This window comes from Equus caballus, chromosome 3, assembly GCF_041296265.1.
Source record: "Equus caballus isolate H_3958 breed thoroughbred chromosome 3, TB-T2T, whole genome shotgun sequence".
NCBI classification, from domain to species: domain Eukaryota; kingdom Metazoa; phylum Chordata; class Mammalia; order Perissodactyla; family Equidae; genus Equus; species Equus caballus.
In genome coordinates this window covers 66,753,122-66,780,132 of record NC_091686.1, presented here as the reverse complement: position 1 = coordinate 66,780,132, position 27,011 = coordinate 66,753,122, and the positions used below count along the sequence as shown (strand labels likewise).

Below are 27,011 nucleotides of genomic sequence, written 5' to 3'. Positions count from 1 at the left end.
CTCATTTACCAAAACTGGCCTCCCTTATTCCCGTCCATCAGAAGATCAGGGGTGTGCTGTTTATGATCTCTTTCCTTCTCACACCCACAGAAATGAATGTGGGCCTTTAGAGAAAACAAAGCATATTGTAGGACATCCTCCAGTTTCCAAGTGTATGGACTGGGAAAGGCGAGCCGGCCTTCAAGACAGAAACTAGAGTTTTGAAGGCTAAGAGTTTGAAACCAGTACATCAAGGGTCTGGTTCTTTTAAACACTAGATCATCTTTTCTCAAATACTTGGCAGATGTAATGAGCTCCCGACGAGTGACAGCCATTACTTTAGCAACAGATAGAAGTATAGCAAATGCTTTTTGTGCCTCTCAGACTGTATTTTCAGTCTGTTTAATTTTCATATCTAACTCAGAAAAAAATGAAGGGGAGCGGGCATGTTTGTACAGCACACCGGATTTCCACTGGCAAACTGTCATAGTTCACATGCTAGCATGAACCTCCACGGCACCAGATGCTCATTTTGCGGTGCTCTCCCAATCCTGGTGTTAGTTTTAGTCTTAAAATGACCATAATACTCTCCAGGAATACTCTCCCCATCTGTGAACAGATTGGATTCTCAGGATGTATTGTTCTTCCAGTCACTTTTTCTTCCACAGACATTTTTTGAGGGCTTACTCTGTGCCAGGTATTCTTCTAGGTGCCGGAGATAGAGCTAAGAACAAACAGAACAGGCAAGTATTCCATACTTATGGTCTAGTTAGGGGAGAGAGGCAATAACAAAGTAAATAAGTATATTGTATAATATGTTAGAAGGTGAGGATACTATGAGAAAAATTAAACTGGGAGTGCCGGGGGTTGGGAGTTGCAAGTTTAAACAGTTCTTAAGCAAGGCCTCACTGAGGAGGGGACGTTTGTGCAAAGACTTGAAGGAGATGGGAGGATGAGCTATGTGGAGATCTGGAGGACAACTGTTCCATGCTGAGGGAACGGTAAGTGCAAAGGCCCTGAGGCAAGACTGTGCCAGGCATGAGGGCAAAGAGCAAGGAGGCCAGTGTGGTTGGAGCACAGGGAGTAGGAGGGACTGACGTGCTCAGAAGAGTAACAGAGGCCAGATCCTATCGGGCTGTGCAAACCACAGTAATGAGGTTGGCTTTTACTCTGTGTGAGATGAGGAGCCACTCAAAGGTTTTGAACAGAGGAGTAATAACAATCTGACTTCAGTTTCTAATAGAAATAGTATTAATTGTGGAGCAGGTTCCCACAATGACCCACGAAAGCCTGTAAAATCCATATTGCCATTAAACTAAGGTGCTGATCAGACTCTGGGAAGCTGAGCTCAGAACACTGGACGTAGATCCAGGAGGTGGGGATTTGACTCACAGCTCCAGTGGGTGACTTTGGGTGTGCCAGTTAACATCTCTGAGCCCCATTTTCCTCATCGGAGAAATAAGGATGAGCAATACCTGCCCCATGGCTTTATTTTAAGGATCAAATAAAAACAGAACATAGGAGCACTTTGTAGATTGTAAAGCACTATATAAATGTGAGGAGGGGTGGTGAGAGCAATGGTGGTTGTGGTTGTGTCATTATTATTTCAGGGAAAATTAAATCCAGCACCTAAGTCAAAACGCCAGGAATGCAACCTTCTCTTTCCCACTCCTTATTAAATAGCCATGCAAGTGGGGCCTCCTCCTTCTCCAAGACTGGAGGTCAAGGAGAGAGACAAGGACCACGCTGATCTCGTGGAAGGTGCCCGTCAGGCTCCCAGCTGATCGGTTGTAACTTACAGAATGTTCGTAGACTGGGGGCTCCACGGTGGGTGGGTCTGTTGCCAAGGGGTTGTCCTAGCAAGAATCATGTCATGCCTCTTGTGGGCCCTGTGAGCCTCCCCGTTCAGGCTGCAGGGTGTTAGGCTGACCTAGATGGGCAACTTCTCCAAATAACCACAACCCTTTCCTTCTTCCCGCCAGGCATTCCTCCTACGGAAGGCTTTTGGATGACCACGACTACGGGTCCTGGGGAAACTACAACAACCCTCTGTACGACGACTCCTAACAGAGGAACGTGGCCTGCGATGAGGAAGAACTGTCCTTTATTTATAAGTGCTTATCCAGTAGATTAATAACAAGTACCTGACGCACACTGAGCGACAATCTTAAGCCCTGTTTTGTTGGTATGGTTGTTTTGTTTTCCTCCCTCTCCACCGGCTGCTACAACTTCCCCTTTCTGGTACAAAAAGAATCATTCTTTAAAGGTGGGTGGAGGCTGATTTGCAGCTGAGATGAGCCAACCTTGAGCCAGCCAGGCCAGACCACCATGGCGGAGGCTTCTGGACCCACCGCAGGACCCACTGCGAGAGGACTGAGGAAGAGGGATCAAGCTGTTTGGCTGGGGGTTACTTTCAGGGGAACTTTTTGTTTGTGGTGTTTCTTAAACTTTCATTTAGGAAATTACATTAAATCTCAATGAGGGGAAAGGAAATGAGTACTGGGAGGACCTCCCCCTACAGATGAGGAAGCAGGGTTTTCTCAGATTCCTTTTCAATCTGTTTATCTGGTTGTGTCTGACAGGATGCCTGCTTGGCTCTACAAGCTGGATCCCAGCTTCTTAGCTGCCTAATTAATGAAAGAAGAAACTAGAAGTGCCCCGGAGGAGGCCACAGGCCGAGGGCAGAGAGGCAGGTTGCTGTCAGGTCTCAGCGTGCCCTCTACCTCTGCTCCCCTCCAGGCCACGTTTCTCTGCTAAGGATGCCCATTCTGGTCAACTGCAGCTGGAATCCCAGCCCACAAGCCTTCAGCGGAGTTGTGGTTCCACAGGAGAAGGCTATGAGATGAGTTTAGTTATAGAAGAGAAGTGAGAGGCATGTGGAGTGGGTGTAGAGCGGGGAGTGGAGGGGGGTGGGAGGTAAATGAGGGAGCTGACGTGCATCGAATACCTCATTAGAGAAGTGGGAATCAGCCCTCGGTAACTGTCGGAGACATCCATTCCTTGGACGAGCCCACAGAATCCTGGCTTTATACCCACAAAGCAACTGGTTCGCTGCCTTACTGTCTGTTGGATAATGGCTATAAACTGTTTTAAAAAAAATTTTTTAAAGCGCTAGTCTATCTGTAATTGCTCAGTGAGGCATTTCCAAAGGAAACAGATACCTTGATTAATCCATTTATTTTTCCCATACACTTACCATGTTAATTCTGCTGTTTAATAAATGAACACCCCTGGGTATAGTCTTAAAATTCTGCATCACGAATTTTAAGAACTGGTCATCTTTGCAGGCATCCATTTATTGCAGTGGTTCTCAACCAGCAGGCGACTTTGCTTCCCTCAGGGGACACTTCAAAATATCCGGTGAGGTTTTTGAGTGCCACAGGTTGCGGGTGCTGCTAGTAGGTGGAAACCGTGGGTGCAGTAAGCATGCTATGATGCACAGAATAGCCCACCACAACAAAGAATTGTCTGGCCCAAACGTCAATAGTGCTGAGTTTAAGAAGCCCTGATTTATTACAATGCCCGTTGTGACAAAACGAGACATTCCCAGATTAGTAATATTTTTTATGTTAACTAACTGAAATGATTTGTTAAATTTCTATCTAAAAAGCATTTAGTTTGTTGGCTCATGGGTTGTTTTTGGCATGCATGGTTGCCTTTTCATTTCTGTTTTCTGGATAGCTTTATTTCATGGCTCTAACTCTGTCCTCCTGTCACACCTGATAGTAGCAACTGGCGTCTTATGTCCTGATTTCATGGAATAGAAACATATATTGGGTCCTATTACAAAATGTGTTATATTGTCCTACAGTGTCATAAAGAACTTGAAACTGGATCAATTTTTATTTCTAAACTTGGACCTGCTGCCATGACTCTGTTTAGTTTCCAGAAACTTGACCCTCAGCTCATCCTTCCACTCGCTGTGGCCCAGCAAAGTCCTGACATGAAAACCCCCATTGCCATGCTGTTCTAAACCTCCCTGGTGTCAGAGACACTAGGATCCGTGCCACTTTCCACAACCTGCCATCCCACACTCTGAAAAGAAATTATTCCTCAACTCCTTAGATATCAAATGAGAGTGAGCAACCCCCAGAGGTGTTTCACAACAGGCGTGGGGAAGAAGAAGTCAGTTTCCAGGAGTTCTGATATATCTGATTATTAAAAAACAAAACAAGTGGACACTCTCAGAAAAATAGCCAGGAATGATCAAGGGTGCCCCTCTGGTCGTGCGTGGCCTGAATAATTGTCCCTCTTCCCCCCCTCACCCCCTTTAGACACCTTCAGTTTCCCAAAGGACAATTCAATAAAAGGAGGACATTCCATACATATTTTCTCCCTCAGCCACAAGCATTTTGACAAAATGTCCACGAAACACCTTTGGAGAGGTGCTCTTCTGGATGTTGCTTCAGTCAGAAACACTGGGTGGAGGACCGGCCTCTTCCCAGGGAATCCTGGCCAATTATAAACCACAGACTCAGCATCTTTCCTTACTAAAGACTGCTATTGTGCAAGAGCACTTTATGGTTTTGTTGCTCTTATTAACTTCCAAATCCTTATGGCAAAGAGAGGGATCTGGACCTAAAGCAGATATACTGAGCAAGGTGACAGCTTCCCGTAAAAACTCTAACACTCTTTGTTGTGTTAGTTTAAAATACCTATAGGTTGAACCGTATGTTTCCAAGTGCATTTTTTCTGTTTTTTGAGTTGGCCACAAGGTTTTAACTGTATTCAACAAATGTTGCTTAAAACACACACACAGCCCCCCACCCCCGAAAAATATGCCGATAATTGACGTCCTTTACCTCAGGGAGAGAGTCTGTTCGGGTCTCCTCAAGGGAAATGGCTCCAGTGGATCTAAATCAAGGACATGCCGTGCAGGGATAGGAGTAGTCCTAGAGGGTTGGAGAGAATGTCAGAGCAGGAGGGAGGCAAGCCGCCTCCTCTCTACCATAGATGGCAGATGAGGAGAGAGTGGGACTCAACTTTGTTGTCTTTCCCCATGGCCCTGATGAAGTCTCCTGCTCTCCCTGGACATCTGTGTCGTCATTTCTTCAGTGGAGGTGATGCCTTCATATTGACCTCACCCCATGCTACCTCACAAATGTGTTGTGAGGACTAATAAAATCCATGTCTACAGTGTTTTCAGTTTCTGGAGAAAAATATTTATGGACATTTTAAGTATCACATAGATATATAAGGGATCTCAGTTTCTTGTTTGTTGTTATACTGGCGTGTTGTTTTTACTTAAATCTATAAAACAGCTATATCGTAGCCACATCAGACAGCTGTTACAACTCTGGGCTACCCGCCAGAACAGCTGACTGACTGCAGGGTTAACCGAGCCTGGGACCACAAAGGATGGTTTTCATCTCCAAATGAAAGGATGGCCCAGGACATAGGTCTCATGGACTATTGAGTTAGGATCCAGGAGGTTGGAGTAACACAGTATTGACACCTGAATACTAACAGCAGTATACCTCTGGCCTTTACCATCCTGAAGTCTTCTAGGTTCTTTGTGGGGTTAATTTTGGTTTGAGGTCATCTATTTGCCCTTCATCTTGCTTGCAAGGGTGCATGGTTCAATCCCTCGCATCTGGGAAATAAATTTTTCAGTGGGGCCAGATGCTAATTTGCACGTTGGTTCACCTTCTTTGCCTTTAACCTCTTTTTGGCAAATGAATGTACCATTTCAACTTTGATTTTAAAGTGCTAGTTGATATTGGTAATTGTGCTAACCAAGAGACCAATGCCAGATTGCTTTCTTGGGGTGAGTTAGCCGACATTTAAAGATAGAAAGATGTGCAACTTCTTTGATATTTGATGTCACTGTATCTACATTTGTTGTAAGACATTGCATACTAATTATAATTATATCAATTAAAGTTGTTAAAAGCTTGCATCTGACAGTGGTGATTCACATTTTGATATGTTTTGTTATTGAGGCCATTCAGTTGGTATGCTCAGTACTTCTCGTATTAATTAGCCCTGGCTTGTTCTTAAAGAATATTTATCCCACATCAATAAATAATATTTTCTGCAGATCACGAAGGTTTCTCTGATCTTGAAACAGAATTGAAGGATGTCAGAAATGAAGAAACTTCCCAAGCATGATTTTAACTATACACCATGCCTTGTAAAATAGATGTAAAAATAAACACTTTGATTCAATAAATAGTGGTACATAATCAAGTCATATTAAGGGATATTGGCATTAATAGAACATTCGATACTTACTTTGTTCTTCAAAAATTAAGTTCAGCAAACCCATGCTTATCTGACTGTTAAATAGCAAGGAGTTTCAATCATCCGGAATAGAATTTCAACCCCCAGAAGCTAACCAAAGATTATTCTGATTCTGAAGAAAAGAGCAACAACAAAGCCCATGCGTTTTGCAACATAGGAGAGAAATGGAACCACCTGCAAACTAGAGCTTATTTTTCTTTTGTTTTTTTTTTTTGAGGAAGATTAGCCCTGAGCTAACATCTGCCGCCAATCCTCCTCTTTTTGCTGAGGAAGACTGGCCCTGAGCTGACATCCGTGCCCATCTTCCTCTACTTTATATGTGGGACACCTACCACAGCATGGCTTGCCACGCGATGCCATGTCCACACCCAGGATCTGAACTAGCAAACCCCGGGCCACCGAAGCAGAACGTGTGAACTTAACCACTGCGCCACTGGGCCGACCCCTAGAGCTTATTGACTTGATAGTGGATGTAAACTTCAGGTCAGATTTAGTAAGTTTAATTACCTGGCTTCCAGGGGCAGAGCATGGAGGAAGAGTTGAGATGGAAAAAGAGGACCAAACGTGAAACAGGCCCTTCCCCACTGATTACAGTCATTTCTTTTCTTTTTTGCTGAGGAAGATTCACCCTGAGCTAACATCTGTGCCAGTCTTCTTTCTATATGCAAGCCGCCACCACAGCAGCTGACAAGTGGTGTGGGTCCACACCTGAGAACCAAACCTGGGCTGCCAAAGCAGAGCAGGCCAAACCTAACCACTTAAGCTGGCCCTCAGTCATTTCTTGAGGCCTTGCCATGGGCACAAAAGCAAGTGAAGACTCCATTATTCCAACCTTGCCTGAACTGGGTCAGTCAGCACTTTAAATGTGCATAGAAAGAAAAGGCCTAATAATAATATGTAGTGTTTACATATTATGAATTTTGGGTCCAAATCAAGATTTTTTTCTCCTGTATTATAACTTTTCCAAGTTAGATCATAATCTGCTTTGATTGTTTAGTAACCTATCTGCAATCTTTTACTCTCCTAAAATTCAATATACTAACCAATAGTTAACTATATTTTGATTTTTGTCAGAAAGTATTGAGTCATAAATCACGCCTGCAAAGCACTGGCCAAACCTGTGAGAGGAATGATCTCGTCTCTTAAAGGCTCTAGTCTTTGGCAGGTGTAGAATGGACTACATTTACCACGCTGAAAAAGCGTTAATCAGTTTGGGTCAACAAATGTGTTTCTATTTTAAGCAAGATACTGAATATTTACTATAAAAATGAAGGAATGTAATATTCATTCGGGACTCGAGGTGCCTGTGGGCATCATCTAAAGTAATGCCTGCATCAGCTTTAGTGGTCATTACACTCTCTCCATCTAACAGGTGGGAAAACTGAGGTTCCAGGATAGTAAATTCGTTCATGCCTGTACTGAATCCTGTGTACTTCATAATGAGTAAGATGGCTCCTGCTCTCCGAGTATTTACAGTAGAAAGTGTCAGAGGTGGGATTCAAACCAGGTCCGTCTGTTACCAGAGCCTGTGGTCATTTTCCACTCACGGGACTGGTATCTGATGTAAGTATAACCCAGCTCTTAAGACTCTCACAGCTCCTGCTAAAATGGGCCCTTCCAAAGTCCCCCTTAGCTATTTTGGGCAGTCTTGAGGGCATCTGGCATGCAGACCAGACCAAGCCTAGTCAACTCCCGAGCACATGTTCCCTGCCAGGCACTCACCTTCCTGCTGACTCCTGCTGCCCTGCTGGGCTGTGGTCTCTACCAAGAGGGGAGTCCGCCTCTCCCCATTCTGTTAGGGCACCAACACAGGGCTGCTCTGTCTCCCAGAATTTTAGCGAACTCCTCTCAAGTTCCCATTTGCAGCCTCCCTGCTCTCCACAGGAGTCCAGTGGTAGTCCACAGCAGGGCCAGGGATGCTGCCCTCGGAATCATTCCCCTCTTACCTAAGGCTCCATCATCATGCCAACTTGTCTTTTTTGGTGTCATAATGATAATGATAGCTTATTCTCACGTGGCACTTACTGTGAGCCAGATACTGTTATAAGCACTTTACATGGAGATTATCATGCCTGTGACATAGATATTATTAACATCTTCATTGTACTGATGAGAAAACTAAGGGTCACAGGTGTAGAAATTTGCCAAAGGTCACACAGCTAGTAAGTGGTGGGGCAGAATTCAAAGGCCAACATCAGCCTCCAGAGTCCGTGCTCTTGACCACAGAGCCCTCACTCTGTGCCAGAGGCTCATGGCTCGCGCACTCAGGCCCATCCCTGTCTGAACTCAGTGTGGAACAACCTGAGGCCAAGGCTGGGTACCCACCGCAGAAGCAAGGTCCCTCCCTGAAGGAAGGTTTCTGGAGTGGCCAAAGGGGCCCGCCCTTAGGGCAGCCAGCCTGGTAGGCTCTGAGCTGCCTCTATCTAGATTCTGACACTTCCAGCCAAGGTCACCCACCTGACAGCCATCAACTCAACAGCAGGGGACTCCAGGCTGACCTTTCCCTTGTCACCAGATCCACACAACAGCGGTGGTGAGGCAGTCCAGACCACTGTCTTGTTCTCTCACTAGCCACGTCTGCCTTGGCACTTGGACAGAATTCACAGCAAACATTGCCAGGCAGAGTGTTGAAAAGTTCAAATCAATCAGAAGCCAGGTGTTGTCAAGTGGTGTGAGACAAATGCCCACCCCCAGCCCCAGTGCCAGGACACAGCCTGAACGGGGAAAACAGAAAGCACTTCTCCATTTATTACTGTCTTACAAACATTGTAAGAACGGCAAGAATAAAGGTTAGAGGAGCCACCAGCAGGTAAGTGCTGAGATTCTTGGGTCTCTGGGAAGCTGCCACCCTCTCGGGCTGCAGCAGTGAGGCGGGGGTCCTCGAGAGCTCACTGGGAAGCCACAGCTGCCTCCATCCCTGACGGAGACAGTTTTCGAGAATGGCTTTGCCTTTTCTCCATTGTGCAGATCTCGCCCGAGAACCTCTCGTGAACAAGCTCTAGCCAGAGCCACACAGGAAAGGGAACTGCAAGAGACGCGGTTCCTGGCTTCCCCTCCTGCAAGAGACGCGGTTCCTGGCTTCCCCTCCGTGTTGAAAAGGAGATCTTAGAAAAGGGTGGAGGGATGCTGAGCTGAAAATAAACAAATGAGCACAGTCCATGCTTCTTACCCCAGATTAGAATTTCCCAAAAAGGACAGTAACAACATCACATTATTCCTGACATGATGTGACTGTCCCTTACACAACTGAAGATGCCCCCTTACCCTCTAAAAGAAACACACAGTATCCCATAGTTGCTTTATCTCTGGGAATGTTCACTTCTTTCTTAGTTCAGATGCAATCTTCCTTTGATATCCTATGACCTAAATGCCAAATACTAGGGCTAACACTTTATATTGGCTAGAGGGGGAATGAGGAAGGAGAGAAAAAGAGCTGGTTAATATATATATATATATATATATATCTCTCAAAGCAAAGAAGAGATTGTGCGTAGTTATGAAGACTTCCTTTCTGCAATTAGTCACGTGCCCATGTTGGTATTTATAACTTTCTTCTTCCACCAGCCGTTGCATGTTCTCTTCGTCCTCAGTCAACATCTCACCTGGCCATGTTCTTTACATGGCAGTATGACTCAAACCTTCCTTCAAAATGTGAGTAAAATTTGGGGACTGGAAAAGAGAAAGGGAGCTACTGAGCTGGATACTGTTTCTACCATTTGAAAAATTTAAAAAGAGCAAAGAAATGAACAAAAGAAAAAGAGAGAGGAAACAGCTCACATTGTAAATAAAGTGGCAAAGACTCCCTACTTTCATTGCTCTTTCCTCTGTCCTGCCCATCCCTCCAGCCCCCCGCAAAGAGAAATAGAAAAGTGTGCGGGGTGAGTGTAGAGAAGGGGCTCAAAACCATTCTCAGCACTTAGCTTGCTTCAGGTGGAGCCCTGGGTCTCTCCCCACCCTCATCCACCCCCCAATGCCTCCCATCTCTGCCCATCTCTGCTTGGGGTCTTCTGAGGAGAACGATGCATTCTTCAGAAAGCCAGAATTAGACAAAAGATCTGCTAGGAAGAGTGGGAGAGAGTAAGAGCCAGGTTTCCTTTGATTTATCCACTTTCAACATAGAAGGTCCACAGGCCATTCCTCCCTCCACACCCAGCAAGTCCCCCATCCTTCCCCTCCCGTGAGGAAACTCCAGGCCGCAGACAGTTTTGCTGAGCATGATAACAAGCTGTGGAGCTGATCTGCAATGAAATCAAACACATTTAACTGTCACAGGATGAGTAATCCTCAGTGGCAACTAATCTCAGGTCCTGAGGCCCGGGCCTGATGGAGGGGTTGTGCCCTCTCCTCCTGAACATCCATTTCTGGAAAGCAGCCAAGCTCATTAAGCAGCTCTACTCGGGGGCATGGCCTCATCTCCAGAGTGGAGAGGCTGCATTTTATGCCTGTCTCCCGTAGGCCGGTTTCCACCCTCCCATCAGAGTCCAGGTAAATCCCTGAGCTAACTTCTTCGGGACTGACTTCCTGAGCCATCCCATGGGGCCAGCAGGTAGCTCTCCAGTAAAGAAAGGCACAATCAATCTTTCCTAGCCTCTCTGAGCTCCTGGAAACTGAGGCAGCTGGTTCCCTGCAAAGTAACAGGCTCTCAATCCAACCACAGTCAAAACCGTGAGCAAAGGAGACCTGGTGGGTAGAGATTCTGCCAACTCTCCGTCCTTTCCCCTGGGTTCCTTCTCTATGCATAGGACACTAGCAGTGAGAAGAGAGGGGCAGTGGGACACCCAGGCTGCTCCCTGACAGAGGCTTGTAGGATTGGAGACCAACGAGGATGCGTTTGCTCAGGGAGCGCCTCACTGTTGGCTCTGTTAAAGGCCCCGTGGGTTCCTGTAAGGAATGCACTGCGATGGGATTGTAGCACTGGAGGCACAACTTTGTTCACTCTTTCATCATTGCAGACAGTACCCGTTTATACATCCTAGATATATAAACAAGTGAAACAGGAGACAATCTGTAAGATAATATTCATCCTCAAAATCCTTTCAATCTAATAATAAAAAAGTCAGATCTGTGTTTCCGTCCAGAGTGATGGGTACCCTGGTGGAGTCACGTGCAGGGCACACTGGGAGCACAGAAGAGGATGTAGAGAAAGCGTCTGAAAATGTCCTGACAGGCTTATTTCCATCTTCCTTGGTCCCAGACATCTCTCTGATCCTATTCCCCCACCCTCTGCCCAATCAACTCCCTGGACCTGATCGTGACCTCTAGACTCTTCCCTTCCAGTCCAGCCTTTGCCGGCAGTCCCAAATCTTACCTTGGAAATGTAATTTGTTCCACTGAACTAACCTGTTTGAACCGGGAGAGCTGTACTCTCTCATTCCTGGTCACACCCAACCAGCCCACTCTTCCAGTGTTTGTCATGGCCCAGCGATGCCCTGGCTAGAACTTGATAAGTACTGTGTCTATAACTATGGAAGAACGCAGCAGAGTGAGGAAAGAGGAGACAGAGGGAGAGAATGAACATCATCTTCTCTTCATCTTGCCACAATATCCTATGATAATAATTCACTAATGATCACCAAAGAACTAAACTGGTTTTCCTGACTGTGTTCCCTGGTGGAAGGGATCGGGGAGAAGGGAAATGATATTTATTGAGTGCTTATTGTATGCCTACAGCATGGGGAAAGTATTAAAATCTTTTTAGAGATGAAGAAACTGAGGCTCAGAAAGGTTAAGCGATCTTCCCATGGTCACACAGCTAGTAAGAGGCAGAGTCTCAATTTCAACCCTGGATCTTCTTACTCCAAAGTCCATGTTCCATCTAGTAAGACAATGTTTCTCAAACCATAATCTGTGTGCAAATCACTGGGGATCTTGTTAAAATGCAGATGCTGATCCAGAGGTTGGGGATGGGACCTAAGATTCTGCATTTGTAATCAGCTCCCAGGTGGCACTGATGCTAGGGGTTCCTGGCTGCCCCCTGATTTTGAGCAGAAGGCAATAGATAATGAAGCCTTCTGCTCATAATCCCAGGTAAACCCCAAAGGCCAGACAGGGAGCAGTTTTCAATAGAGGTGATAACACCATCTCTTACCCCCGGGCAACATATTCCGGTTTTGATTTTTAGTTGTTGCTAGGTGGAGTTACTAGCATTCAGTATCTGGGAGTCAAGGATGCTACAAATCCTACAATGTATGAAATAACTCAGATTGATTCTATCAGGACAGTCCCGCACAGCACAGAATTGTCCCATCTAGAATTCTTACAGCGTCCCCATCAAGCAGCTCTGCACAACAGCATGGGGTGGTGCGCGCCGCAGTCAGACACCATTCCTTTGGCTGCCTCATCTCCATTACTTGTTCTCAGTCATTAGAAGCATCAGCTCTGCCCTCCAGCTGTTCTGCTCCAGACTGTCATCCCTGACAGCTGCTCTACAGGGTATCACGGCACACACCGCAGTGCATCCTGATGTCTGGCTTCCGGGAACTCCAACGTGTCAACAGAAAAGATGATCCGAGATGGGCCTAATCAGAGAGAGGTATGTTCGCATGTTTCTGGGCACCCCTAAAGAACTCAGGGATGCTGCTATTACACAAACTTGGATATTTTAGGAAAACATGTAGGCCAGCTGATAAATTCATATCATTTTGCATTCCATGAGAATTTCTAAAGATATTTAATGAGAAGATGGGAGAGGAGCTGACATCTACTAAGCTTCTGCTATGTGTCAGGAATTCGACAGATGCTTTACAAATATTGTTTCACTGCATCCGTAGCACAGAGTAATCAGTACAAACTCAGACTCCGGAGCTAGAGTGTCTAGGTTTGAATCTCAACTCAGTTAATTACCAGTTGTGTTACCTTGAAAGAAATATTTAACCTCCCAGTTCCTCAGTTGCTTCATCTGTAAATGAGGATAGGAATGGTATCTGCCTCATTAGGCTGCTATGAAAGTTAGAGTTAATACCTGCACAGGGCAGAGCACAGAGCAAAGACTATAAAAGTACATGCTTGCCAAATAAAATTGCCATGCACGATAAATTATTTTGCCATATTTTACAGATGAGGAAACTGAGGCACGCCCAAGTTCACACAGTTACAATGTGGTAGAATCTGTCTAATACTCGCTGAGAACTTATGATGTACCAGACACTACTCTAAGTGACTTACTAGCATCAACCCAATTAATCCTCACATCCACCCTAAAAGATGGATATTGTTATCCCCATTTTACCGTATGAGGAAACTGACTTGCCACAGGGTACATATTCGGATAACGGTGAATCCAGGAACTGAGCCCGGGTTTCGGCTCCGGAGCCTGGGTGCTCAGTTCCAAATAGCATCCTGTGTCCGTTTCTTGACCTACCGCTGTTGGACACTACTGTGTGCCCACCACTGAGCGAGGCATATTTTGGGATAAAAAGAAGTAAATGTCACAATGGTTACTTTAAAATTAATAATTTAATGCCATATTTTTATCTTCTTGTAGGATAGATTATTGGCAATAACAGCATATGAAAATAAGCTTGCACTTAAGTCTCAGTTCTGCCAATTACTAACTTTAATAACCCTGGGCCCATCACTCAAGCTCCTGGAGCCTCAGAGTCCTCACCTAAACAAGTATAGTTGATAATACCTACTGGGCAGTGGTGTTCATAAAGACTGAATAAGATCCTCTAGACATAGTGTTCAATAACTGTGAACCCCATCTCTTCATTTCATTTCTCTGTGCCTCAGAAGAAACGATACACTAGAATTAGAAACACAGATATTGTTGACGCATGGTTTATAATAAAGTTTCTGGATGACAGGTAAGAGAGTTCCATAGTTGACTCTTGAATTGGAGTTTTGTTCCTGAAAATCCATTTCATGTAATTAAAATGTAAATAATCATGAAAAGAAAATCCCCTCACTTTGGATACAGTCTTTGATAAACATATATTTAATATATAAAACCAAACACATAATATAAATCTATATTTGAAAATATCTGGGGGTGGAAGTGAGCATAGGCTAAGGGTTTGGTTCCTGAAAACATGAGTCCAGTGAAATGTGAACTGAAAATGCTTTCTTCTCCTGGTAAGTTTCTTAGTCATCAGAATCAGCCATCTTCATTGCTCCGAGGACCCTGGAAATGTTCAATATTTTGTTCACTTGGGGCAAAATTTTCCATTGATGAGTTAATGAGTGCAAATGGTCAATTCTAAAGGAGGAGTTTCAAAGGTGACCTCTCTTACAGTGATCTCCTGCTCCCTTTTCAAAAACATGAAACACCCGTCTTAAACAGTAGCCTTCATCTTCCAAGACTTCAGCGAACTTCTCCAGAGAAGCCTTCCATGTCTTTATGTCAGCCCTTCCAGCTTCCTCTGAAATCTGAAATTTGCCGGCAGTTATCTTTCTGAATGATTAAACCATCCCTTACTCCACTTACCACCTTTTCCTGATAGTTCCCCAGCTCTGTTCATAAGAGTTTTAAAAAGTGACAATCAGGAGCCAGCCTAGTGGTGCAGTGGTTAGACTCGCATGTTCCACTTTGGTGGCCCGGGGTTCACAGGTTTGAAACCCAGGCGTGGACCTACACACCACTCATCAAGCCATGCTGTGGTGGCATCCCACATACAAAATAGAGGAAGATTGGCATGGTGATTAGCTCAACACCAATCTTCCTCAACCAAAAAGAGGAAGATTGGCAATAGATGATAGCTCAGAGCCAATCTTTCTCACCTAAAAAAAAAGTGACAATTAATGCCTTATCGATAAGCTAAGAATTTATGGCTTAGTTCAGAAGCATGCTCTTTAGCTAATCATGAATTCATATCATGAGAAGTTTTTTCACCTTTCAAATCAGCACACCACGTTGTTTTATCACTATTTTCATTGACTTAAGTCTATTTAAAAGCACATCAGCTTCAGCTGTTAAGTATTCATCAATACAAAGTTTGTTCGTTATGATGAAAGTGCTGCTTATGATAAGCCTATAAAGACAGCACTTCTCAAGTTAAGCCATCCTAAGTCAGGTGGTGTCTGTTTCCAAATATTCCATTAATCACATATGCTGTCTTTGCTGAAAATGCAGATTCTGGTCTGTTAACTAATCCCACTAACGTCGCTTCTCTCAGAATTGGAAAAAGATTCCAGGTCTCCACTGAGTTATTTTTGGCAGTAGGTAATTCCACATCCCAGAGATGAAGTTCTTTGCATAATCAAATTTTAAAATGTCAGTAGCAGTTTGGAGGGTTATTAAAGTATTTCTGACTCTTGAAAAGACTTCCAAATATCCTCAAGTTTGTTTACTCTTTCCTAATGAAGTCAGATAAAAGCTAGTTTTTGTTGGTCTGAAGGGGATCCCAATGCAGGGCCATGGATGCTGAGGTCTATGTCTGCACATTTCTCCTGAAATATACAAGCCTGCGTCCAGAGAAAATAGCCCAGTGTTGGAAAAGTTGAAGTCACAAGTTCGAAGAGCTTAAACAAACAAAGAGAAGACATGAAGTATGTTTACAATCCTTTAATTAAAAACCTATTTATATTTAGCATATTTCCAGCCCAATTTCATTAATTGGCCCTTCTAGGAATTTGGGAGATTGGAGGACAGAATAGTGTTTTGTTCGACAGTAAACAAGACCAGCACACGTCAAAATCTTCTCTGTGCACCATGTGAATGAAGTAGGAAAGGTGAGAAAGCAATGGCCAATGTCTGGGTGACATATAAAGACCAAGTCCAACAGTCGTCACACCTACAGACATTCTACAAACAAACATGTGAGAATATTTTTAACCTTGCCAGTAATTTTTAAAATTCTAAATAAAACTAGTGCATCATTTTGTATAATAAATTTAGACAATAAAAAATAAATCCCCAAGTTTGAGAAACCAAGTATCCAATACCAGAAACTTCTGTGATGAACTATTATTTCATATATTTCTAGTGAATAGAATTTGGCACAAACCTTCCATGACGGGTCAGAAACCCGAGAATCATACTCCAAGATAGGGGCTTGTGTGCAGGAGGCTTATAGCGGGGTGATTTGGGGTCAGTACCTGAGAGGGAAGGAGGAAGCAGGAGTGGGCAGGAGGTGAGTTGGAGCTGCAATACCATTGCAACGAGGGTCTCAGGCAATCCTACAGGGAGCTCTGGGGCTGAGGCTATCCTTCAGAGTTGTCTCAAATTGGGGTGTTAGGGACCAGCCCAGTGGCATAGTGGTTAAGTTCACATGCTCTGCTTCAGTGGCCCGGGGTTCACCAGTTCAAATCCTGGGCATGCACCTACACAGAGCTCATCAAGCCATGATATTGTGGCATCACACGTACAAAGTAGAGGAAGATTGGTACAAATGTTAGCTCAGCAACAATCTTCCTCAAGCAAAAAGAGGAAGATTGGCAACAGATGTTAGCTCAGAGACAATCTTCCTCACCAAAAAACAAAATAAAATAAAATTGAGGTGTTAATTGCAGGTTCTCCCTTTACATAAGTTTGGGCAAGACAGCTCTCTCCAGCTTATGGAAAGTCCCAGAAAGGGAAGTCAGCTGACTGTTATTTGCCACCAACACTCCCACCAGCTCGGGGGATGAATGAACTGACCTGGAGGGGGATCTGGGTGGCACACCATGGTATCCTCTGTGGACAACTCCTTACTCCACTTGGATCCACTTCCTTCATATTATAAACTCTAGGAGAAACTCCTCCAGTATTCTGTTTGGTTTCTTTTCCTGGGGGAATCTTACAAGAAGGTTAGGGAGAAAAACTTCCATCTCTGCCACTGCACTGACCTTGAGGCAGTAACAGACAGTCTTTCTGCCAGGCTTCCACCATCTGTTCTAGAGTCTCTTCGCCCTCAACCAGCACCTCTGCTGGTCTAGCTGGCTGGGCTGCTGAGGTGATACAGACGTTTTATCTCTGGATAAGAGTGGCCACGGGCCACTGGTCACCATAACCTTCCCAGGTGGTGTTGCTGCCACATTTACCAACAAAATTGGGCAACGGTTACCAAGAGCAACCCAAGTGGATCACCTGAGTGCCAAATATATTCTTCCCTGCCCCTAGTGTGTACGAGCAGCTCTACCTCTGCCTGAAGGTCAAGGTCAATTGTTCATGCCAGTATGGTGACTACTTTCCTTGCCTATTGGTCTCTTGGGACAAGATCTTTGAAGTAACCGAGCAGGAGCTTAATCCTATTAATTATCTTAATAGAACCTTGCTGTGTTCTTTGGTGGACCCATTCACTCTCTAAGAAACAAGACTATAAAATGTGAGAATCCAGAGTTAAAGAGAAGGGAAGCACAAATTCTCTAAAGGAGTCACTGGGGCCGATGATAAGCAAGGTCGTTTTTACTTCTGCTTCTTGCTTCCTGGGTCTTGAAAACACAGCACCATCTAATATTTAACAATTTGAGGTATATACTACATCTTAGAGGATAGCGGTCCATCTGGACAGGGCATCCTCTCCAAGATGGCACCTCAGCTGACCCTTCAACAGATTGTTCCAGTGCTCTGTCAGTCCAGCAGCCCGTGGGTGGTGGAGTACATGATAGGACTGTGGATACCATGGTCATGTGCCCACTGCTCACCTCCTTTGCTGTATAATGGGTGTCTTGGTCCAGTGAAATTTTGTGTGGGATCCCATGCCTGTAGATCAAACTCTTTCTAAGCCCTTGGTTAGCAGTGCTGGTTGAAGTCCTGCAGGCAGAAAAGGCAACCTGTATTTGGAACAGAAGTCAAACCCAGTGTGGAAAGTCCGTCCACCTAGACCTATCGCAGATCGCTTTTCTGTTCTGAGACCCACACAAAGCTGGCAATTTTATGTGTCTTCCTGTAAATGGGTTAAAACAATATTCCCAAGTGTGCAATAAATGCCCTGCCTCCAAAAATCTAAGACACCTATCAGGCATTGTGTTCCTTCCTGGTGATGGGAAGTGCGAGATGCAATAATCTGCCCCAAACTTTGAAGAGAATGTTCCAGCATGCCTCTGACCCTTAGACTAAAAATTGCATTGATGCTGTAGGCCTCTGAATCTTCTTAAGGTTTTTCTCCCACCTTCTGGAACACGTTCTATTAATTTGTATTTATTTTCTGTTCTTGCATAAAAAATTACCGCAAACGAGCTTAAAACAACACTCATATATTACCTCATGGTTCTAGAGGTCAGAAGACCTGTAGAAAGTCAAAGTCAAGACGTCAGCTACATAGCATCCCAGTTCACCACTGTTAAAATATTTAACCATTCACCACCACCACATGCCACAGGCTATCTGTGTTCTACCTACCATCAGTAGATTTTACTTACTGCCCAATTTTTTGCATAATACATTGAACATAATGCACTAAGTAGCCACTATTTGTATTTACAACTTGCACTTTTCCCTCTAAAATTAAGATTTGTGGCCTGCTTCACTGCCAACTATTCTGTGTGAATAAAACAGTGAACGATTTCACATTTCAAAGGAATCTCTTTTACTTGCTATAAACATGACTGGTCCTCCTTCGGAACTAATCTCAGTGTACGCTTTCCTATTTGCACCATGACTTACAAAGTTATTATATACGAAACGAACAAAAATCTCCCAGATCATGGGTTCTCAGGAATAAATAGAACAAAAACTTGTCAAGCAATTTTCCCTCATATATAATGTGACAAATGTTAGGAGCTATTTAAAACTCTGAAATCAGTGGTTATAGAACTGCAAAGTAAAATATTTACTATTATTATGCACTTGTGATAGTAATCGCTCCTTCACATTATATTTCATTGATATTGTGCAATACACAACAGAACATTTCATAAAGGACTTTCACCAATAACCCTCAAGCATGGTACTTATCATTAACTTTGTGGCTAATTTTACAAGCTGCTTGTGATTTGTGTTATAAATACTATTTTTGTCATACGTAGTAGTACTTTAAATTTCTTCTTCCATTTTGGTCTCTTCTTTGCCTTTAGCAACAAAATTTATTGCTATTACACTAGAAAGCATCATTTTTGCCTATCCTTGGAAAGCTGATTGGTTTGCTTTGGAAGCTATTTGTGGAGGAAACTGCTAGCAGTGTCCATTCTCCCATTCCTCCTTCGTATTAGAACCTCCAATACTAGATGGGCACGATGCTGCTCAGGTGGAGGACTACCTGCCCACCTCCCTTGCAGCTTGGATGCTCAGGTAACTAAGTTCTGGTCAGTGATATACATAAATGTGTTTTTGTAGGACTTCTGGGAACTTTCCTTGAAAGGGAATGGGTACGCTTATCCTTACTTCTTGCTGGCTAGAGTAGATTGTGATGTGTGGAACGCCAGCAGCCATCTTTGACCAGGAAGTATTTGTGAGAACAAAAGCCACACATTGAGATGGTAGAATAAAGAGAAAAGAGCCCAGGGCTCTGATGACACCATGGGCCCACTATTCCAACCCTAGACTGCCTGCCCTCAGACTTCTTTGAGAAGGAGGAATTAATCTCCCTCTGTTCAAGCCACTGTTATTTTGGGGTTAATTTCTTGGATGCAGCTGAAATTATTCCTAGTGAATATATCGTTATGCTTCGTTTTAAAAAGATGCAAATCTGTAATGTCTTCATGCCTCTATTTGACAATGTTATTTTTTCCAATTATTTTATTGAGGTTATATTGGTTTATAACATTGTATAATTTCAGTTGTACATTATTATATATCAGTTTCTGTATAGAGTGAATTGTGCTCACCACCAATAGTCTAATTTTTATCCATCACCATACATATGTGCCCCTTTACCCCTTTCACCCTCCCCCAACCCCTTTCCCCTCTGGTAACCATTAATCTGTTCTCTTTATCCATCTGTTTGTTTATCTTCCACACATGAGTGAAATCATATGGTATATGTCTTTGTCTGGATTATTTCGCTTAGCATAATACCCTCAAGGTCCATCCACGTTGCTGCAAATGGGGTGATTTTGTCTTTTTTATGGCTGAGTAGTATTCCATTGTATATGTATATCACATCTCCTTTATCCATTCATCAGTTGATGGGCACTTGGGTTGCTTCCACGTCTTGGCTATTGTGAATAATGCTGCAGTGAACATAGGGGTGCATAAATCTCTTTGAATTATTGATTTCATGTTCTTTGGATAAATACCAAAAGTAGTGGGATAGCTGGGTCATATGGTAGTTTTCTATTTTTAATTTTTTGAGAAATCTTCACATTGTTTTCCATAGTGACTGCACCAGTTTGTATTTCCACCAGCAGTGTATGAGGCTTCCCTTTTCTGTATATCCTCTCCAACATTTTTATTTTTTTGTCTTGGTAATTATAGCTATTCTGACAGGTGTGAGGCAATCTCTCATTGTAGTTTTGATTTGCAATTTCCCAATAATTAGTGATGAACATCTTTTCATGTGCCTATTGGCCATCTGCATATTTTCTTTGGAAAAATGTCTGTTCATATTGTCTTCCCATCTTTTGATTGGGTTGTTTGTTTCTTTGTTGTTGAGTTGTATGTGTTCTTATATATTTTGGAAATTAACCCCTTGTCAGATACACATGGTACTGGCACAAAGACAGACACACAGGTCAATGGAACAGAATCAAAAGCCCAGAAATAAAACCACAAATCTATGGATGGCTACTCTTCAGCAAAGGAGCCAAGAACATACAATGGAGAAAGGAAAGTCTCTTCACTAAGTGGTGCTGGGAAAACTGGACAGCAACATGCAAAAGAATGAAAGTAGACCATTATCTTACCTCATACACAAAAATTAACTCAAAATGGATTAAAGACTTAAATGTAAGACCTGAAACCATAAAACTCCTAGAAGAAAATATAGGCAGTACATTCTTTAACATCGATCTTAGCAGCATCTTATTGAATACCACGTCTACTCAGGCAAGGGAAACAAAAGAAAAAATAAACAAATGGGACTATATCAGACTAAAAAGCTTCTGTAAGGCAAAGGAAATCATGAACAAAATGAAAAGACAACCCACCAACTGGGAGAAAACATTAACAACATTTTTCAACGGATAATACACCAAATATTAGGGAAAATTAAGTTGTCAATCCAGTAACACTCAAATTTCAGATATTTGTTGTTTTGCTTTCTAATAATACCTTTTATCTTGTGCAAAATCATTGTTCCCATGGGTTTTCCTGTCCTCGTTAAGGAAGTTCACAGTGTATGTTGATTATATTCACATTCTCTATTGAGAAGGTCTGTTCATATATTCTGAGTTATAGTATTGATATGACTATTGTTATCATTGTATTTATACTCTGATAAATACTTTTAAGCCTTTTAATCCTCTTGTATCATTCAAGATATTATGCAACAGCCAAAATCAAAAATAACAAACATAAACAATAACACTAAATAAAATGCAATGGTAGAGAGAGGTTGGGGGAAAATACTCAGTTTGCCAGATTTTCCATTCACGTGGTTTGTAATGGCCTCATGCCCAGTTTAGGTGTGAGGTGGACAGAGAGTGTGACAGCTGTAAAGTAGAAAGCTCCTGGTCTGAGAGCACGAAGGTATGCACACGTATATAGTATACATAACATGTATATAATATAAGCTCACCTCTGTTAACTACTTCAGATGACGACAAAGAATGACATTCATTAAAATGTTGATCATAAATTGGTGGCTAAGATAATATCTACATGTGTTTTAATCTGTAATATTAAGTAAAAACCATTTGTTAAGTTTGGGCAGGAATTGACTGTGAGAGTACAGTTCAAAGAAAACGTTATGGACAGGTTGAGGAGGACCAGCTCTCTCTCCTGCCCAAGGGTATGGCAGCTGGGACTGCAGGGGAGGCTCCTACAACCCACAGACCACTCCTTTCCAACTTTGAAGACCACCCTCAAATAAAATGGCTTTAGGGACAGCTTCCACTAAAGCATTTGTGAGGAGCAACTGCGTCTTGTACATTCATTTCTTATAAGCTCCCAGGGCTGCTCAAACGTATCACATTATCTCTGTGGGTCTCCACGCTTCCAGCCAAGAATAAGAAAAGGTCACACAGCTCTACATCCCCTACCTGAGCAAAGAGAGGTGTGGGAAGCAGGGAATGCCGAAGCCTTTAAAGAAATCTGGCTTCTGCCACTTATGTCTGGTCTCTATACAGTTTGGGGCAAACTCTGTCTGTTTATGGAGAAGTGATTGTAAACTTTTTGAAATTCACACCCAACGTAAACACAGAAATGCAGATGAAGCGAATGTTAGCAGTGACAGCTGACTCACGTGGCCTTTTGACACAAGCAATGCTTTTAGAATATTTTGGTTTGTTAGGAATGTAACAGAATGTCTCTGAAGCCTAAAATTAATCTTATACTGCAAATACGTGAAATATATATGGACAAAATGTTCATTGCTTTTTCCTGGAAAAGTGCCACACTTTCTGAGGATGTCTTCATAAACTCCTGGGATGACCAGTGGTCTTGGGAGCCCATTCAGACCTCCTGGATCTTTGAAGCAGAAATGTCACAGCGAGAGAGTGAGTTTGTAGCAGAAGAACCAAGAAGCCCTGAAAATACCACTTTGGTGTAAAAGATTAATAAAAAGGGGCTCTGACAGCCAGGGCACAGACTCAAACAAACTATTTCTAAAACTGGGTACCCCTCTGAATTCATCAGGAAAACTGAAAATGGCAGCAGCCTGTCTGCAGGTCCTCGGCAACACGAGCTTAGTAACGGAACTGTAAACGGCAGCTGTCTAGGAGAGGGGATTGTACATCAAAAGGAAAAGAATCCTGTTGTGCTTTATATGGTTTCACAATCTCTGGGCTCTACTCTAGTTGTAACTCCAAGAAGCTTTACTCTGAGCGTTGAAAGAAGAATTTCTCTGCCAAGCTTAGTTATATGACTGCCCCTGGGCTTGGGGAAGAAGAGTATATTGTGAGGCTTTAGTTAGTCCGTCCTGGAAAGTGGAGGGCTAGGAGTCCCTCTCCCTAGCCCTCTCCAAGTCACTACTGGCTAGCAGGTGTAAGCCGTCTCGTCTTCTTAGCACGGGCAGAGGAACGAGAGGACCGAGGGGAATGAATTGAAGACCACAAACAGAGCTGCTGCGTCTGCTCACAGGTAGTGTCCTGCCTAGCTGCAGAGATGCCATTCCCAGGGTCAACAGTGTCAATGGCACCGCCAGGGGTTGTGCAGTGTGGCAGCCCTGAGTCCAAAAGGCCCTTCTGCCTTAAGATGTCTTCTCTTACAGTCCACCTCAGTGCCCAATCCCACTCCTCTAGAGCCTTTTCAATAACAGATGTGTAAACACTTTACAAAGTATTAAAAAAAATGCAAATCTGAGGGATTTGGGGGAGTACGGTACTGTTTCCAGTAGTTAACATATCAATATGTTATCTAGAGGGTCTCATTTGTTAATATATTAACCCATTCTAATAAGGTGATCAAATGATGCGATATACTTAAAAGCACTGAGCGAACTTTAAGGAACTCTACAAATATAAGATGTTGGAATGATGACAGTGTCTGGTTAAAGAAGTAGCGTAAGAAACAGAGCCTCAAAAGACTAAGATGAAGACAAGTAGGGTTTAATAGGGAAATGTGAGTCCTGGGGAGCCAAGGCACGGCTTTAAAATAGGGGAGCAGCCATAGATAGCACACTGTCACTGAGACCCCGAGTGCCAAGGGGGTTACAGAGGCCCCAGAGGATAAATGGACATGCTAAAAATAAACTTCATCTCCTTAACAACTTACCTTTTACGATCACAAACTCATTCTATCTTGCTGGCTCTCTGTCTTCTCCCATATCCATTCTTGTCAGATTTCAATTTGTCGAAATAAGAACAAAACTTCTCAGCTCACTCAGCCAGGGCTGCTAAAAGATTAATTAAATGTTCATATCTCCTTGAGTTTCCTCTAGGGGCATAAACACCCTGCCCATTTTCTTTGCTTAACGAAATCTTAGAAGGGCCAGCAACTGAAGGCGCTTTTTCTAGTTTGCTTCCCTCGATTTCTGCCCTCTCCTCCCTGAGAACTGGCCATGTTTTCCTCCAGAGTACTTCACTCATAAAGTCATCTTATCAAACCCCTTGAGACAGGGCCAGCATCTTCCTCCTCTTCCTGTTCCCCATGGCTTAGCTAGGAAGGTGATTCACGCTCTAAACTACACCGACTTCCTGAAGTCAGAGGCCTCACAGTTGTTCTATTAGCCTCAGGGAAGGGAGGCAAATTTTATTAAGAAAATTTTAAGGACCTGTTCTTAAGTACTTAAGAAGCTTAATATTTATTTCTTCTCAACAAGTCGAAGATGGTACCTATTATTTTAATCTTTTAACAATTGTGTTCTCGGTCCACGGAGATACAGAAGCACAGGTCTGCAAGAGTCCAGGCTGCTCATGACAGAGTCCCAAGAGGCTCAGAGAAGAGATGGCAAGATAGACAGCGAAACTTAAAATCTACTGGGAGGAGATAAATAAAAAACAAATGAAGGCAATATAAAGACCCTGGATGTGGTAACTGCTAGTGTATATTTGAAATTTAAACCCAAGTTATAATCAAAACAATCTCCCTTTGTAAGAAAATTAATATGATTACATCAAAATCCTTCGCTTGTGTGACATTGCATTTCTAGTGCAAGGTAGAGGACTTGAACCCCGTTAGAATATTACTTTATATAACTCCATAAACTTATGATCATGGTTAAATGATAATCTTTGGCATTTCTTGGGGGAAAAAAAAGAAGTTATTTAAATCAAAGCCAAAAGGATTTAGCTGTAAACAGGAAAATATTGGCATAGCGATTTTCCCGTGTCAACTTGGTAAAGCTGAAACTGCACTTCCCAGAATTCTTAAACCTGTATATTATACAAAGTTAAAGTAGGTCAAAATTGGAATTTGCATGAGATTTGGAAGGTTGAAATGAACTAGCAGCCATTATTGTCTAAGGTTATCAAGCTTAGATGTGGGTGACAGAAAGATGCAGGGCCCAGCGGGTTCCACATTGCTGTCACTCTCCTAACTCATGGTCAGGCTCTCCTTCCTGACTGCTCACTCTGCTGTTATCCCAGGTTTGTCAACAGATGCGTGGCTGTGGATCTAGACAGGCAACAGCTCCCCACAGACCTCTCCATCAGCTCCCTTTTTGGTCTCACTCTGGCAGCTGGATGGGGCCGGCTTTCAGACTGACTGGTGGGTGTCTTCTGTGATCCTCCAACTTACCCTTCAGACTTTCACTTCCCTAGCCTCCCACAATTGTATAGGGTCTAATTCTTGTAATAAATCCCTTACCCATAGCTCAAAAGGTCAGCTTTCTCATTGAACCCTGATGTTACAATTGGTTAGAAAGAATCATTCAATTTCATTAACATTTGATGAGCATCTATCTGGGCCAACCCTCTTCGTATATACTCATCTCATTTTATCCTCATGACATCTATGTGAGATTGGCATCATAACCCCCTCTTATGGATAGGAAAACAAAAGCTGAAAGGGGTTAACCGGTTTGTCTAAGAGAATCCAGCTAGAAGAGAAAGATGAGCAGAGCAAAGCATTTCTCCTTGGCCTGCCACCCCCTGCCTTACACACACATATATGAAGCCAGATACCTGAAGGTTACTGTAGATATTAGGCCAATTTGTTGTTTTCCTGTTTAGGTTGAGTTGCGACTCAGGGGTCTTCTCAAGTGTTTGTGAGCTTGTTTTGCGTAAGAAAGAGAAGGCCTTTGGGGAGGCTGCACTCACCAGACGACTGGCCCTCTGTAGCCTTTGAAGCCCAAAAATCAGATTGCCCTGGGGCTTATCAGGAGCGACCCCTCTGTTTCCCTGAAGCTCCTCCTGCCAAGCTCCTTGGCTCTCTGAAAACCCCCTGCTTTCTGTTCCGGAGAAGATGGATTTGAGCCCACCCAGGCTCCCACCTACTCATTTTGGCCAGTTTGAATAAATCTTTCTCCATCTCCAAGCACCGATGTCTCAGTGTTAGACTTGCTGTGCAAGGGAAACGAGAACTTGAGATTAAGAGTTTTGGTGTCATATACACACTCAGCAAAGAAGACGCTACGTTTTCATGTTCTCAAGAGCAGTAGAGAAAGAAATGAATGGTATTGTGGCTAATGAAATTAAAGAAATCAAATAATTAGTGAAACAGGGGCTAGGGCTAAATTAGAAACAGGTGGTGGAGCGGGGAGACAGGCTGCTGGGAACACTCCACAAATTGTCAAAACACCCCTCTAAGATAGGCACTCTGCTACCTCCCTTTACAGATTAGGAAACAAAGAAAGTAGAAAGCCTCAAGGCAACCAAATCAAGAGAAAGCAAGTCTTCAAACACTGAAGTTCTTCAATGGCAGAATATTCTGCCAGAATTCTGAAAAAGCCACATGACATTCCCACATAAATAAGAAGAGGAAGAGAGCGGGGAGAGGTGACAAGAGAGAGACAGAAAGAAAGAGAGACAGAGAGAGAAATACAGCAAGGAAGGAAGGCAAAGAAAGGAGAGTGACAAGAGAAAATGAGAAGTAAAAAGGCAGAACTGGGAAGGAAGAGGGAGACGTTGGCGGGTGACCTCCATTTATTCCAGTAACATTTCTTGGTCACCTGCTCTGAGTCTGGAACTGTGCAGACTCTGGGTATATGATATGAACAAGTCCCCTCCCCATCCGTGAGGCTTACATTCCACTAAGTAAACCAGACATTAATCTGCAAATTTAAAAATTGCTGCCTTGTCTGCAATTTACTTTACTTCACAGACTGTGTGATATATAGGCGGTCATTTTAATTTATATTCTAGATGTGGTTGGTTAATATCTGAACTCCCTAATCAGAAATACACTCTTTAGGAGTGGCTAGTTAGCATTTGAAAGACTAATCAAAATTCACACT

At 43.2% G+C, this 27,011-nt stretch overlaps 1 protein-coding gene and 1 long non-coding RNA gene across 5 annotated transcripts in view; both read left to right on the top strand.

Annotated features, from left to right (window-relative positions):
* Positions 1-6,023, top strand: part of PARM1 (prostate androgen-regulated mucin-like protein 1) — a 108,166-nt gene extending 102,143 nt beyond the window's left edge. The window contains exon 4 of the mRNA XM_005608709.4: positions 1,962-6,023. Coding sequence (XP_005608766.1) covers positions 1,962-2,046 — 85 coding nt within the window. The 3' untranslated portion in view covers positions 2,047-6,023. The remainder of the gene's footprint in view (positions 1-1,961) is intronic.
* Positions 6,024-8,914: 2,891 nt separating this feature from the next.
* LOC106782992 (uncharacterized) lies at positions 8,915-26,095 on the top strand. Of its 4 annotated transcripts, XR_011437542.1 has the most exons (5): positions 8,915-9,031; positions 9,787-9,873; positions 12,583-12,754; positions 25,204-25,324; positions 25,789-26,095. It is a non-coding gene; the product is annotated as an uncharacterized lncRNA (long non-coding RNA). The 4 variants fall into 4 exon arrangements; XR_002806997.2 differs by lacking the exons at positions 25,204-25,324; positions 25,789-26,095 and adding an exon at positions 24,501-24,742; XR_011437544.1 differs by lacking the exons at positions 25,204-25,324; positions 25,789-26,095 and adding an exon at positions 15,789-16,103.
* The last annotated feature ends 916 nt before the right edge of the window (positions 26,096-27,011 follow it).